Raw genomic sequence first — 16,597 nt, forward strand, 5'->3', positions numbered from 1 at the left:
AAAATAGCTTTCATGCTTTAGAACAGGGATTGGGAAACTTTTTCTGTAAAGAGCCAAATATAAACATTTTAGACTTTGTGGGTCAAGTGGTCTCTGTTATAGCTATTCAAATCTGCTGTTGCAGTGTGAACCAGCCAGAGCTGATATTTAAACAAATGAGCATGGCTGTGTTATGGTAAAACTTCATTTACAAAAACAGGCAGTGGGCCAGGCGCTGTGGCTCATGCCTGTAGTCCCAGCACTTTGGGAGGCCGAGGTGGGCAGATCACCTGAGGTCAGGAATTTGAGACCAACCTGGCCAACATGGTGAAACCCCGTCTCTGCTAAAAATACAACACTTAGTTGGGCATGGTAGCGGGGGCCTGTAATCCCAGCTACTCGGGAGGCTGAGGCAGGAGAATCGCTTGAACCTGGGAGGCGGAGGTTGCAGTGAGCCGAGATCACGCCACTGCACTCCAGCCTGGGCGACAGAGCGAGACTTCTTCTCAAAACAAACAAACAAACAAACAAACAGAAAATCTAGGCATTGGGCTGGATTTGGCTCATGAGCTGTTGTTTGCCAACCCCTGCTTTACAGGACTTTGGGATCTGCAGGCAGAGGATAAGGTGTGAAATTGTAAAGAGCCCAGAGAGAAACCCAAGCCTAGAAACAGGCACCTAAAATAAATACTCTTGTCCTTGATTACCCAGCTCCTAGAACTGTGAGCTTGATGAATGTCCTCTTATCTGGATACTGGCCTTAGCTCCTAAACTGTAGTGTGTCCATGTTTCCTATGTAATTGACTGTATTCTTGGACTCTTTTATTGTGTTATTTGGATTGATTATATGAATGTCATTCAGTTAACTACCTTTGCAGTGGGAAGGGAAGATGGATATATGGTGCTGGGGCAAAGCAGTGCATTTATATCCTCTCTTCCCTACCCACAGGCCAGAATTTGCAAAAATGTGCGTCTTTGTAGGCCTACGTAGGTTAATGACTGTAGACATACGTCCTCTCTTTCTACCTTCTCTGTATTATACTTGCTGCACATATGGGACACAGATGAACATTCTATAGTGCTCTATTGAACTCAAACTCTTAAAACTTATCTACTTTTATTCTCAGTGAACATTCTAGCTATGTTAAACATAAAAGCAAGCACATTTTCTACTTAAAGTAATTTAGGCTGAGATGTGAATAACTAAAACTAAATCTAATCTTATAAGAGATGTTTATATATCTTTTTTTTTTTTTAAATGGAGTTTCACTCTTGTCACTCAGGCTGGAGTGCAATGGCGTGATCTCGACTCACTGCAACCTCAGTCTCCCCGATTCAAGCGATTCTCCTGCCTCAGCCTCCCAAGTAGCTGGGAATACAGGCATGTGCCACCACACCTGGCTAATTTTTGTATTAGTAGAGATGGGGTTTCACCATGTTGGCTAGGCTCGTCTTGAACTCCTGACCTCAGGTGATCCGACCGCCTCGGCCTCACAAAGTGCTGGGATTACAGGTGTGAACCACCGCACCCAGCCGGATGTTTATATATCTGATTGGTAGAATAGCAGCAACATTTTTGAGCTGGCCCACACTTCATTTCCTTTTGAATCTGAACCCCTACTTCCTATCTGGTAGCAACTATTTTTCTAAACCTTTCCCTTTCCCAAGCCCAAAGAGCAGGGCTCACTTAAATACTTGGAACTTCCTTAAATCCTTTCCAGAACATGGTAGATATAAATAGTCTGTCATGCAAGACCTGGGAATATCTGCCAAAGGCAAGCATTTCTTTAGATCAGATGACTTTCTGGCATACTGTAATTACTTGCAGTCCCATGGATAGGGTTTCAGGCACTCTCTCTGCATTTATCTTTTTAATTTGCTTTCTGAATCCTTTAATTGGGAAAGAGATGTCATTGGGTAAATGCACAAATTGGAAATCTTTTCTTGGGTTTCACATAGGAAGTAGTTTAATTCTTAAAAATATATTTCAGAAAAGCTGTGAACTAAAAAATATTGTTTAGAAATAAGTTATGACAGTGACTCAAACATTGTTTTGAACAAACAGAATAGAATTACACGAGAAAACCATTCTTATTTTGTAGTGGCCTCTTGAACTACTAAAATTGATTCTAGATTACTTTTGGCTCACTGCAAAAATTAGACTAATCTCCTGAATTTTGAATATTTGCCACTTGTGGAGGTGTTTCTTAAACTAGATGCGCTGGGACAGCTTTGAGTTCCACTGGACTTCGTGTAGTTTCCCAGGAAATCTAATGATGGGGATAATACTCATGCCTAATACGTTGTAACTTGGGGAAAGAATGACCCTATAACGTGCCACAAGAATAGAGACTGTAGTACTTAGAAATGGTAGTTGTTTTTGTAAAATTGGTGGTCTGATATAATTCTGTTTTTCTCTTTCTAGTTGTCCAATCTGGAGATTCCACATCAAGGAGTGCAAGTGGAAGGTGATGGCTTCAGCCATGCAATTCGCTTATTAAAGTAAGCCCCTGTCATGTGTTTCACTTGGTGCCATATGTTGCAGTCACACTCTGAAAGCTGCTTCTCTTCCATGAGACAACATAAAGCAGTGTTCAGAACCTGTGGGTGTTGTGGATTTCTGCATAGAGTTACTAGGGTCTGGGGGAAGATTCCCTTTAATCTATGGAGTGGCAATCCAGCATCACTTGGTTTTGTTTTTTTTGTTTTGTTTTGTTTTGTTTGTTTGTTTGTTTGTTTTGAGACAGAGTCTCGTTCTTTTGCTCAGGTTGACTGGAGTGCAGTGACACGATCTTGGCTCACTGCAACCTCCCAACCTCCGCCTCCTAGGTTCAAGCGATTCTTGTGCCTCAGTCTCCCGAGTAGCTGGGTCTACAGGCGCACACCACCATGCCCGGCTAATTTTGTGTATTTTAGTAGAGACAGGGTTTTGCCATGTTGGCCAGGCTGGTCTCGAACTCCTGGCCTCAAGTGATCTACCCGCCTTGGCCTCCCAAAGTGCTGGGATTACAGGCATAAGCCACCGCACCTGGCCTCACTTGGTATTTTTGGATGTCTTTTCATTCAGCAGATATAGAGTGTGACTGTGTGTCAGGCTTGAATTCTGACATCCCCTCAGAATGCTGTGGGTTCATAAAGCAGAGGAATATGGGCTAGTTCAGAAGTCAGGAAGGGTATCCCTGAGGAGGTACCAGTTGTACTTGGACTGAAGGAAAAGTGAGAATAAGAGGAAAGTGGGGCAGAGGTAGTGGGAAGTCCTAACCAGAGGCATAACTGCTAATGTGAAGGCTTGGAGGGAAGAGAGAGCTTGGCATTTTTGTGCTGAAAGGAGTTCGGCATGGCAGGAGATGGGAGAAATGAGGCTGGAAATGTAAGCAGGAATCGGTCAGATCCTTTAGGCCTATGTAAATGTCCTTCAACAATTTAGGTTTTATCCTAATGACACCAAGAAGCTATCAGATGATTTTAAGCTAAAACTGACATCATTAGATAGGTGTTTTTGAAAGCTCAACCTGATAGCAATATGGAGAATAAATTGAAGGGGAACAAGACTAAAGTAATGAAACCAGTTGGTGAAATGGTTCACATTAGAGTTGTTGGTAGCTCAGAGCAGGGTACATTCCACAAGGAGTTAGGAGAGAAAGTATTCACGAGTTATGATTAGATTGGTGTTGAAGGTGAGAAAGAGGGGAAAGTGGCAAAGATGATTCTTGGTTTTATCTTGGGCAAATGATGGATGGTGGCAGTGTTTTCTGAGATAAAGGACACCAAAGATGTGAGTTTGAACGGACTTTGCTAAGTTTAAGGTGCCTGAATACCCTTTGGGCATGTGTTTCAAGCTTAGGTAACAGATCTGGGAAGGAGAAGTAGATAAAGTCATCACCATGGTGATAGTAATTGAGCTGGGGTAGTAAATTAGATCACCAGGAAAGAGTATACAGGAAATGGGCATAGGGCTTAGTTCTAATGGACAAAGGACGAGGAGCCAAAGGATGCTTAGAAGTAAAGCTAATGTGGTACATGTGCTTTATAAAGTGACCCAGTATGTACTTGCAAAGCCAGAATACTATCTAAGAGATCAACCTTTTTGGTCCAGGAAACAGGTTTCTTTGCAAAGGAGGGGTACGCTTTATTGTTTCCCAGATGTTGCTTAATGATATAAATTATATAAGCAATTTTTATTTATTGAATTCCTCTGTCTGCTAAGACATAGCAGCTCTGCAATTTGAGCAATGGGGCTTTACCATTTGTTATACAGGAATCTGTTTCTGTGGAAGGTAGAGCTAGCAAATAGTGTCACATGACCCATGTGTCATTAGTGCTCCCTTTAGATACTACAGAATTGAAGAACTAGAATAGTTCCTCTTCCTGGCTATCTTAACACTATTTCTACAAAAACATTTTCAGGAGAGAGAAAACTAGTCTTATAATGGAAATCAGTAGGAAAATGCAATACTTTCAATTGTGTTTGGTTTTGAATTGCTTTGCCTTGAATATAGGTTATTTTTTTTTCTTTTTACTCTTCTTGGCACCTGTAGATAAGTTGATAATTTGCATAATATCTTGTTCTTGGCATTTTTACAAGAGAAATTTCAGTCTCCTTTCTTCTTGAACTCAAGGGAATGCATAAGAGTCCTACCTAGGAAGGAAGTACTTTATTTTTTTTTAGCTTCATTTTATAATAACTCTAAAAGTCTTTAATCCTGGCTTTTGTTTTATTTTAAAATGTAAAGGAAAATATACATAAATGGATATGTTAAAGATAACTGTTTGTCCAGTAAGTGCTGTCCATTGTTGGAGTAGGGTATAGAAGTGAAGAAGGAAAAAAGTAAATAATAAATGTCTCAACATGATTTTATTAAAATCCTATATAGACCTAATTAGTATGGAATTGGACTCAGGCATTTACTCTTCAGAAACTCTTATAACAAGCTTTTAGTCCTGGATATATTAATATTGAATATGAATATGAGTTGATACTTCAAAGCTTTAAAATTGGCACACTTTCCTTCTCTTTGCCAAAAATACATTCCGTTCTTGTTCTACTTTATCTCCTTGAAAATGTGTTGAGCAAGCCTCCTTGATGCATNAGTCTTTATAAAAACCTCTTCACTTTCCTTTTAGGCACACTCATGCTGCTTTTGCTGGTACTTTCAGTGATCTCCCTGCTTTTGCACTGCAGGGCCATAGTGGGGTTAATGATGTTTGTAAAAGCCCTCACAACAAAGCTAACACACATCTGCCAGACCATAAAAGACCATAACCTGGCTCCTCAATTTGTTTAATACTGAGAAGTACAGGAGAAAAGTTGGTTAGGAGCAGCCGTGTAAAGCAAACATTTTTGAATTGGTAAAAATTTTCAGATAGGTTAATCCATTGTCCAGAAAATACCTTCCACGGTTCTTAATTTTTGGCTACTATAGTAGTATTTTGCAGTATTTTAAGTTTGTAACAATTTTGTCAGGTTTCCTTTTGGGGAACCTAGTTTTGGGTTTTTTTTTTCCCCCTCACATGATCATGCTGAGAAGATAAAAGTTACAGTTTATTTTTATTCATTCTGTTCCATTCATAACCTTAAAAGCAAGTAACTATTTTACGGGTGCCTTGAGGTAGAGCTCATTGTATCTGCATCACAGATTAAAGTGATATACAATGCACTTTCAGGGTTCCGCTGTCCCTAAGAGCATAAATGGAAAAGAGGCTTAAACTAATGTTAATTCTCACTTGAACACATACTGGCTTCTGTGCTTTCCTTTTCTGACTAGATAGATTTTGTGAAAAACCTGTTTTATTTGAAAGGAAGATAATGTACTGCATTTATATTTTCAAACTTGAGATTTAAAAATCTGTCTGAATTGGCTGCTTTATAACTCCTATGGGGAGGGCTGTGTTGTGAGGGGTAAGGGCAGGCAAGTCATCAGTATACCTGTCAAGTTGAAGAACAGATAAGTAGTGTATGCAATTTCTGTAATAACTACCCAAAATATAGTTGCACAAAATCTTTCTGGTAGTGATAAAAAGTATATAGTATGAAAGATTAACTTTTGAAAAACTTCAAAAGCTGTATATTGAAGAGGAGCTGTGATAGAAGTTTTAATTAGCACATGCAATCTGTTTTTTGCTCTCAAGTTGTTTATTCCAGGTCTGTGGTTCTCCACCCCAGGGCAGTTTTGCCCTGCAGGGGACTTTTGGCAATGTCTGCAGATGTTTTTGATCATTTACTGAGAAGAGGCAGTAGGAAGTGCTACTGGCACCTAGTTGGTAGAGGCCTGGGCTGCACAAAACAGCCCCCTCACCCCGCAACAAAGGATTTTTCAGCCCCAAATGCCAATCCTGCCAAGACTGAGAAACTTTGTTCTAGGTGTTATATTCTGGATTAAGGGGTCTGAACCAAGATTCCATAATTCCAATTATATTTGTTGTTTTTTTGCCTCAATATAGATATTTATTATACCAAATCTGAGAATTAACCACCTTCTGTATGAGGTAAAGGTTATATATAATTAAATAATATCTCATTTTATCTCTTACTGAAATTAACTCATAAATAGCTAAAATATATTACCTCATAATGTTTTATGACCAATAAGATAGTTTGTAAAGCTGTAGAAGGAAAATGGATAGGTAGGTATTTTAAGAAACCAAGCTACTACATTCCTCTTGTATATGTGATGTATGTGTGACAATATGTATGTTAAACGAGTTAATACATGTAAAGGTCTATGAAAATAAGGGTTACCGCTACAGAGGAGGAGGTGGCAAAGTGGGGATAATGAACCTGGAATTTTAATGGTTATTCAGTCAGTGACCAAGATTTGGTTTTACTGCAAGGGAGAATTAACATACATGGGGCCAGGCTTGGTGGTGTGCACCTGTAATTCCAGCTACTTGGGAGGCTGAGGTGGGAGGATCGCTCAGGAGTTCAGGGCTAGCCTGGGCAACACAGCAAGACTCCATCTCTTAAAAAACAAAACATATGAATACCTGCTGTGTCAGCCACCATAAGCACTTTCATTTTCTTCGTCAATGACACATAAAGTAATTCTTCATCTCTATTTTGTAATTGGGAAATTCAGAGACATTAAATGTGGCTGAGTCAGAGTTAGAATATGGGTCTCTGACTCCAAAGCCCTTATTTTTTGTACTGTATCATCCTGTCTTCAAAGAGTGGTTTTATAAGGATTTGTTCCCCTTAGCTTTTCCTTGAGGATGTTCTAGATAGATTTTGTAGAAAACCAGTATTCTTGATTTTCATTCTGTAGAGCTGTAGTCTTTTTTAAAGAACAAAATTATGAATAAAGACAAACATCACTGTTAAAATGAGAGTTCTAATCCATATTGATGTGAATGGAAATGGATTAAATACTATTAATTGCTGTGAATTGCTTCCTACCTTGGCAGAAGGTATCTAGAAGTGGAGTTTGAACTGAAGCTCTAATGTCATACCCTGTCTGTCATTGTGTATATTGTGCTTTGTCGGTGTAAAGTGTATTTCATATACTGTCTTTTATCACCAGAATTCCTCCCTGTAAGGGTATAAGTGAGGAAACCCAAAAGGCTCTGGACCGCTCTCTTCTTGATTGCACTTTCCGATTACAAGGTAGAAATAACCGCACTTGGGTAGCAGAGTTAGTGTTTGCAAATTGTCCACTTAATGGCACTTCTACCAGGGAGCAAGGTGAGATGTTTCACACATTTTGTCTTTGCATATTTCTGGATTTTTTTAGTATCGGTTACTATTAATATTCTCTTTTAATCCTGTAGGCCCATCCCGGCACGTTTACCTGACATATGAAAATCTGTTGTCTGAACCTGTTGGTGGTAGAAAAGTGGTTGAAATGTTTCTTAATGACTGGAATAGCATTGCACGATTATATGAGTGTGTGTTGGAATTTGCACGTTCTCTACCAGGTACATGTAGAGTTAATCTCCTTTTTAAATAAATAATAATAATAAAAAAAAGTCCATACCCTTTTTTTTAACTGAAGAAGTAAAACCTGCATAGTGTTCAAAGCAAAAAAATCAAAAGTATATCTAGTAAAACTTAGGTGTTCCTTTCACTTCAGACTTCAATTTCCTTCCCCTAAAGACAACCACTGTTAAGTTTCTTTTGTTTGCAAAAATTTTACACACAGGTATACCGTATCATAATAATAGTGCTTATTTACTGTGTGCCATACAGTATTATAAACAGTTTGCTTGTGTTAACAAATGAGTTATCTTCACAGTCTTCACAATCACAGTCATGAGGTGAGTATTATTCCTCATTTTACAGAAGAAAATAAGTTGCAGAGACCAAGAACTTTGTATAAAGTCCCATAGCTAGTGGGTGGCAGAGTTGGAATTGGAACCCTCTAACCACTATGCTAGACTGCTTCAGTATGTCTCACCTGCCCTTGCCCCCTTTTGTAGACATGGAAGCATATTATTTATTATGCTGTTACTTTTTTTTAAACTAAGTTACTTAACTAGAGACCTGTCTGGGCATATAATATTGCCAAAATGCCCTCTTATTCAAATTTATATTTTAAAATTTTACATGTATAATATTAATCTCCTTTTTGTTTCCTTCGGTTTAGACATACCCGCTCATCTAAATATTTTCTCAGAAGTTCGTGTTTATAATTACCGAAAACTTATCTTGTGTTATGGAACCACCAAGGGAAGCTCAGTAAGTCTGATTGAAATGCTGAAGTTCCTGTCTTATGAATTTTTTAAAAATCAAGATATAAAAAAACATGAAAATTACCTTAATATAAGTAAGAGCTCAAGTAAAAGTTAGGGATAAAATGGTAAATTTTAAATGCTTGTGGCTATAAATATACTATAATGCTTAACTCTTTAAAATTGAAAACAAAAATAACCTTGTGATATGGGGTATATGATGTTGAAGCAATTTGGACAAGGTAATGTACTGATGGTGTTTGTATTTTTTTCTTCACTGGTTACAGATTTGCTTGGCAGTGTGATTATTGTAAGGAAAATTATGTATGAGTGATTATAACAATATGGGATGTTTTTGCTTTTGGGCACATGAATGTTAGCATTGTTTCATCTTATCTTAATCTTGAAGTATTTCCTGTAATCTGTAGTTCTTTATTTTTTTCCCACCTCACATGTGAAGTCCTAGAAATGTAGTATAAAAATGCAGCCAACTGGTTTCTCTCTAGACTTCTACGTCAAGTAATGTCAGGTTACTTGAGCTTTTTAAAATCTATTAACCAAGTGTATCTGTGTTCAGAGTGGCGCCCTTCCCCTTTATGACAGTGCTCCTTAGTTGATAGTACCAAGAATGTGACTCTTCTTTAGTTCCAGAGAAAAATGAAAAGAAAAACTAATGATAATTTTTCAAATAAACGTTGTTTTAGCGGCCTTTTCTGTTTTATTTGTAAAAGGAGGACTTAAACATGGTCAGGAATGTACTTTCAATATTACAGCACATCTGGAGTTTCGAATCCAGTTTATTTTATTGCTTGTTTTCCAAAAAAAAAAATCTCTTATAGATTTTTTGGCATTTGTGCCTTACTTTTAACATTTTTTCCCCTACTTGAATCTGTTACTTTCTCAGTTGCTGAAACATGTAATCTTTTTCATTTAGATTAGTATCCAATGGAATTCAGTCCATCAAAAATTCCACATTTCTTTGGGAACTGTTGGCCCAAACTCAGGTTGCAGTAACTGTCACAATACCATTCTCCATCAGCTTCAAGAAATGTTCAACAAAACACCAAATGTGGTTCAGTTATTACAGGTAATTAAGTTTATTTTCTGTCTAAAAATAAGACTTAGTATGCCAGCCGTGCTGGTTCACACCTATAATCCCAACACTTTGGGAGGCCGAGGCGAAAGGATTGCTTCTTCTCAGGAGTTCAAGACCAGCTTGGGCAATGTGGCAAAACCCTGTCTCTATAAAAATACAAAAATTAGCCAGGTGTGGCGACGCACGCCTGTAGTCCCAGCTATCTGGGAGGCTGAAGTGGGAGGGTCACCTGAGCCTGGGGAAGTCAAGGCTGCAGTGAGCCGTGATTGTGCCACTGCACTCCAGCCTGGGTGGCAGAATGAGACCCTGTCTTAAAAAACAAACAAACAAATAAACAAAAACAGCATTTAGTGTCTCAGGCAAAACTCTTCAAAAGATCGTGGAGACCTAACTTGTCTTTAATGACTAAGGCTGATAACTTTTGTCTTCTATATCTTGAACACTTCTTTGAGAATTTTCTTTGGTGCAATGTGGACCCAGTGATCTAGATTGCATTCTCTTCAAGGGGAAGTTTTATGGAATCTGCCAGTAGGGCGTTGTCTTGTTTTTGACATTGATACACTGAAAATTCTGAGGTTTTAACGTTTGTACAGAAACCGGCTGCTCTCACTGTGTTTATTCCTTTTAGGTACTGTTTGATACTCAGGCTCCATTAAATGCCATCAACAAACTCCCCACTGTGCCCATGTTGGGCTTGACCCAGAGAACCAACACTGCCTACCAGTGCTTCTCTATTCTGCCACAGTCATCCACCCACATCAGACTGGCCTTCAGGAACATGTATTGCATCGATATATACTGCCGGAGTCGAGGTGTTGTGGCAATACGGGATGGTGCCTATAGTCTTTTTGATAACAGCAAATTAGTTGAAGGTTTCTATCCTGCACCAGGACTAAAGGTAACAGACTTTAGTGTTATAACATGAGTAAACATAAAAATTATCTCTGAAATGGTTTCTTTGAGGGGAAATAATGGGGAAAAGCAACACATTCCTGTTTAAATTTAATATAAGTAGCAGTGTTAATTCATCATCTCTATAACTTCATTCTGAAGGAGCTAGAAGTTCTGATAAAGCGCCGTGCTTATGTGTATGAGATGATTAAAATATTTTCTTTATATTCTTACCTTCTGATCAGTAGGATGAAGATACTAAAAGAGTTGTATTTGGTCTTCGGAACTTTAAAAGTAGTTTTATCATTGATTTTGAAAAGATTTGGTCATCAGTTCTACTGTGATGCTTATTTATTTATTTATTTGTGAGACAGAGTCTCACTTTGTCACCCAGGCTGGAGTGTAGTGGCACGATCTTGGCTCACTGCAATCTCAGCCATGTGGGTTCAAGTGACTCTCCTGCCTCAGCCTCCCCAGTAGCTGAGATTATAGGCATGTGCCACCACACCCGGCTAATTTTTGTATTTTTAGTAGGGATGGGGTTTCACTATGTTGGCCAGACTGGTCTCGAACTCCTGTCCTCAGGTGATCCACCTGTCTCAGCCTCCCAAAGTGCTGGGATTACAGGCGTGATGTAATCTGTGCCTGGCCTGATGCATTTTAAAAATGTAAGGTCCTGGACCCTCGCAAAGTGCTAGGATCACAGTAACCTGTGCCTGGCCTGATGCGTTTTAAAAATGTAAGGTCCTGGACTACAACTGCCAGAGTGGTTAACTGATGTGATAGCTCAGTTGTATGTGTTTTTTGTCTGGAGTCAAATAAATCTAAAAGGCTTGATTTGAAAAATAGTCTCCTGTAATTCACTCTTGTCATTTTCTTGCTCCCCAGATGCCCTGTTTTCAATTCTTATATAGCTGATTATCTTGGTATTTATATCTTTATCTCCAAGTGGAATGCCTACATTGCTATTTGTTTACTTTTTGGTTGAGGGCACTATCTGATTCTCACAATGGAAGATGAGCATTCTTTTTTTTTTTTTTTGGAGACAGGGTCTTGTTCTGTCCTCCAGGCTGGAGTGCAGTGGCATGATCATGGCTCACTGCAGCCTCAACCACCAGGGCTAAATCCGTCCTCCCACCACCTCAGCTTCCCCAGTAGCAGGGACCACACCCGGATAATTTTTGTATTTTTTGTAGAGATGGGATTTCGTCATGTTGCCCAGGCTTTAGTTGTTATTAAATTCTTTTTTATGTGTGCCTTCCTCCTTCCAGGCTGCTCTCAGTACATAAACACATTTGTCTTTCCTCCTATCTTGGTAACATGGTTAGGTAGCAATTTTGATTAGATTATTTTTCAGCATTTGCACTGTTATGAATATGTTAGCATTGCTGCAACCAAGCTTACTATGATTATTTTTCCTGTCTTGCTCAACATTTTATTTTATTGGGAATATTAATTGGGTCTTTTTTGGTTTCACTTTCTCTGTAGTACCTATCACTAATTAACCTTAAACTCTCTCCTAGTTATGTAACTCCTTTTAGTATGTTCAAACATATCAAGATACCTTATTGATTTCATCTTGAAGAAATCTCTTCAATAGGCCTCTGACCTGCTCCAATTTGAACTGATAGCAGTCTGGGCCTTCTACACAGTGTTCACTTAGGAATCTGCAAAAGGATGAAAGGGGAGATTCCTTTATTTCTCTTTTATGTTGCACGTTGCATGCATTGTGTCGTGGGCCCCTTGTTTTTTTTCTTAGTTTACTTCGTTGTTTTGATTACTGGGAGAAGGTACATGGTGGGTGGAGAGTTAATTTGAAATCATGTATGCCTGAAAGCATCTTTAGTTTACCCTCATCTAACTGAAGTGGCTAGATAAAGAACTCTAGGTTGCAATCATTTTCTGTAAAAATTTTGAAGATACTACTTCATTGTCTCCTAGCTTGCCTTGTGACTATTGAGATGTGTAATGAGTTCACACTGTTGAACATTATGTGACTTGACTGGGCTCTTTCAGTCTGAAAACTTACATCCTTTTGCTTTGGGAAATTTCCTTGCACTATTTCTTTGTTCATCTCCGTTGTTTTCTCTGTTAGCTCGTTTGGGTACTCCTAATGTTCTGATGCTAGGCATTGTGGACTTGTCCTCCAATTTTCTTATTTCTTCTGTTTTTTGTTTTTTGTTTTGTCTCTTGTTTCTGGGAGATACCTCACTTTTTTCCTCTTATCCCTCTATTTTTTATTTCTATCAATATTTTATTTTGGCCATTCTGTAAAATTTTTTTCAAAAGGTCTTTTTTTGTTTCAAAATGTTTGTTTTAAACATTCTATTATATGACAACATTACTTTTCTTCTTTTTATCCTACATAATCTCTATTTTATTTACCTTGCTTTTGTGTGTGGAGGGGTGTGGTATTGATTTCTTTTATATTAGTGTCTTTCCTCAAATGTTAAGCGATTCTTAACTCCCTGCTCTTATTTAAAGGTAAGACTTATTGACTGTGGTCTTCATTGCAGGATGATCTCCTTGGGCCATTTTTTTGGGAAACTCCTGATATCAGTAGCTTTAGGTCTTTTTGTTGGACTGGTGTGAGTACCAAGACAGGAGTATCCAAATCTTCTATCCAGATGCATAGATGGTATGCATCTGGCTCTCAGTATTGGGAAAGTCAAATGAGAAAACGAGTATTCTCAAATTTATGTAGACTTTGATCCCCATTTTTTATATGGTAGTCCTTCTCTCAATTGATCTTTGGCGTCCCTCAAGTCAGAGATCCTCCTCCAGAGTGGAAGAGATCAACCCAGCTCAGTGAGAATAGCAGAGGATCTGGGAGGGTCTAAGTATCTCTTAGACTTTCACTTAGTCCTTCTGTTATTAGTCCCACTTTTATCCCCACTTCCAGAGGTACCCATATTAGTCCGTTTTCACAATGCTGTAAAGATACTACCCAAGACTGGGTAATTTATAAAGGAAAGAGGTTTAATTGACTCACAGTTTCACAAGCTTAACAGAAAGAATGGCTAAGAGGCCTCAGGAAATGTACAATTGTGGTGGAAGGTAAAGGGGAAGCGCAAGAGCAGGGGAAACTTCTACTTATAAAGCCGTTAGATCTCATGAGAAGTCACTATCACAGCAGCATGGGGGGAACTGTCCCCATAGTCCAATCAATCAGTCCCTCTCTCAACACATGGGGATTACAATTCGATTACAATTCAAGATGAGATTTGGGTGGGGACACAGAGTCAAACCATACCAGTGCCTGATACTGCCAGTTCCAAAGTGTCTCGGGGATCTGGATGGAAATAGTTTGCTTCTTGGTTTTTCCCACAGCTTACTTAGGATACAGCTTTCTCACATTGGATGGTTCTAGTTGCTACTAAACCATCTGCTTTGCAGCCTCCAGGATGTATTGCTGTTTTTTTCCGTTCTCCCATTCTTTTTGTCTTTGTTACTTATTGCTTCAAAATTTTTTTCCAGTAGTTTTAGTGGGGAAAGAATGCAATGTGTGTTGTGAGCCCATCATCTTTAATTAAAAGTAGACTGTCGACTTTTTTTTTTTGAGACAGGGTCTCACTCTGTTGCCCAGGCTGGAGCACAGTGGTGCGATCACGGCTCACTGCAGCCTCAACTTCCCAGGCTCAAGCAGTCCTCCCATCTTAGCCTCCCTAGTAGCTGGATCCACAGGTGTGCACTGTCATGCCTGGCTGATTTTTGTATTTTTTATAGAGATGAGGTTTTGCCATTGTTGCCCAGGTTGGTCTCGCAAGGGATCCTCCCACCTCAGCCTCCCAAAGTGCTGGGATTATAGGCATGAGCCACTGTGCTCAGCCCACTTTGGACTTTTAATAGCTCTCTAGTGATTCTGATAAGCTTATGATATATATATATATATATATATTTGAATACTGGGGATGTAAGAAGTGTTAAAGAGAATCTGTGCTTGAAACACAAACTCTGATAGCCTTGCTCACTTTGACAATATATAAAACAAGGCTGTCCCACTCTTAATGGTTCAAGATTAAATCATGTAATATAAAAAAGGAAAAAATTGGATCATTTCTTACTCAGTTTTTCTTTCATATTTTCTAGTTTAAAAAGTGAGAGCGCTCACTAGCTGGGAATTTTCCAAGTTATGGCCAATATGCTTTTCATTTTTTACCCCCATTTCTGGATTAGAAGTTAATAAGAAAATATTATGATCTGATGGTAAGAGGTGCCAGGATGTACTTCTTTCTTCAACTTTTTGCTCACACAATATTTCTTAGTTGATAGGGCTTTTTTTTTAGATGCTGTTTTTGTTAACTGTTTTCCTCAGTTTCCAGCTTCAAAATTAACAATATTTCTTCTAGGTTGTCCTAGTAATGATCTTCAAGGATCAACATACTATGTTTCTGTTTAAATATTCTAAATAATTTAAAATGTTTTGCTAATAATGTTAGGTAAAATAATCTAATTTTTACCTGTTTATATCTGTAGACGTTCCTGAATATGTTTGTTGACAGCAATCAGGATGCTCGAAGAAGGTCTGTAAATGAGGATGATAATCCCCCTTCTCCTATAGGAGGAGATATGATGGATTCTTTAATATCGCAGCTCCAGCCACCACCCCAGCAACAGGTAATATCTAGCCAAAATTCCAAGTGGTATCACATTTCTGTAACTTCACAGGTTCTATAGGCATCAAAGACAAGGAGGTCCTTGGTGGGCCCGAGATGACCAGGAAATACTTATGAAATAAAGAGTTACAGAAGGAGGTGAGGAGGAGACTTCCAGTGACAAGAAATGAATAGTGTTGGAAACAGCATTAATCTCAGATCATTCACGCACTTAAAATCATGTTATATGATTCCAGGGATGGAAGTATCATCCGCAGGATGTGAGATCTTTGAGAGAGTTTCCTCACCTTGTCTTGAAGGACAGATGCTATTAAAGTAGAGCACAGTGAACTAAATGTCTAGCGATGTTCAGTAGGGACTGCTACAGAGAACAGGTGAACAAATTTTCAGGGTTCTGTCCTCAGACCATTTGGATAAGCCACATTATAGAACCATAAGAGCTTTCAGTTCTGTCCTGTCACCTTCACATGTCTGAGAGTTGAACAGGCCCCTAGGCCAGCCATTGTTCTCTCACAGGCCCTCCTGAAATAGAAGGTGAACAGTGATCATTTAGCCCTTCAACAGTCCTGTGTGACTCCCTAGTCTGGAAAATCCTCATTGGGGCTGTAGACTCTGGGCTGGAATCTTTAGGGGCTCCATTTTTAGTTGTATATGAGCACACAGCCTCTAGGCAAGGCTCTTTGGCACATCCTTTAGTTTTGGTTTACAAAATAGCTCACTGCTTCTCACCCAGAAGCTTTCATGAATAGCATTGCTTGAAACCAGCATTGTGCAGAGAATCCTCTTAGCTTATTTTATTGCTTAGCTTCTGGTCTGGCTACTTAGTGACTACAACTTTCCAGTGCTTAAATCTTTGAAAAAATACTAGATTCTTACTAGAAGGAGGGTTTTGTGGAAGCTCTATTGTTCCTGGCAGCTGTTTAGGGTTACTTGCCTTCTCACTGTTTCCCTTCTTGGCCTTCATGTAGAACAGGAAAGCTCAGTAAAGGCCTATGCGAATGTCTCTGTGTAGCCAAGGTGCCGCGCTCTTGTGACAGACATTGACTCAGATGAGATACTAGCCCTCCGAGGATGCTGGGCCACCATGGGAGAGAAGTACCTTGGCCCAGCGGATATCAGAGCAGCTTTTTTCTTGTGGAAGCCACTTTCTTATATTTTGATTTTCCTGTACCTGATATGGAGCAGGGAATGAGCCACATCCTTTGGGGGAAAGAAGTAACTGAGATGGGCTGTCTCATGACCATGGCTGTAGCAGGGCCAATGTTATAAGGGGAATGGAGGGAGAATGTGGTCCATTATTCTCTCTGTCTCCCAAGATAAGTTGTTCATTGGCCCCTCTATGATTTTTTTT

At 39.1% G+C, this 16,597-nt stretch overlaps 1 protein-coding gene across 1 annotated transcript in view; it reads left to right on the forward strand.

The window, feature by feature from the left end:
• MED14 (mediator complex subunit 14) overlaps window positions 1-16,597 on the forward strand; it is a 90,787-nt gene that overhangs the window by 49,355 nt on the left and 24,835 nt on the right. The window contains 8 exon segments of the mRNA XM_017882144.1: window positions 929-980; window positions 2,405-2,481; window positions 7,497-7,657; window positions 7,744-7,890; window positions 8,559-8,650; window positions 9,578-9,730; window positions 10,368-10,637; window positions 15,107-15,247. Of these exon segments, the coding sequence (XP_017737633.1) occupies window positions 929-980; window positions 2,405-2,481; window positions 7,497-7,657; window positions 7,744-7,890; window positions 8,559-8,650; window positions 9,578-9,730; window positions 10,368-10,637; window positions 15,107-15,247 (1,093 nt within the window).

The sequence above is a fragment of the Rhinopithecus bieti genome, unplaced genomic scaffold (assembly GCF_001698545.2).
Source record: "Rhinopithecus bieti isolate Rb0 unplaced genomic scaffold, ASM169854v2 scaffold_1466, whole genome shotgun sequence".
Lineage (NCBI taxonomy): Eukaryota > Metazoa > Chordata > Mammalia > Primates > Cercopithecidae > Rhinopithecus > Rhinopithecus bieti.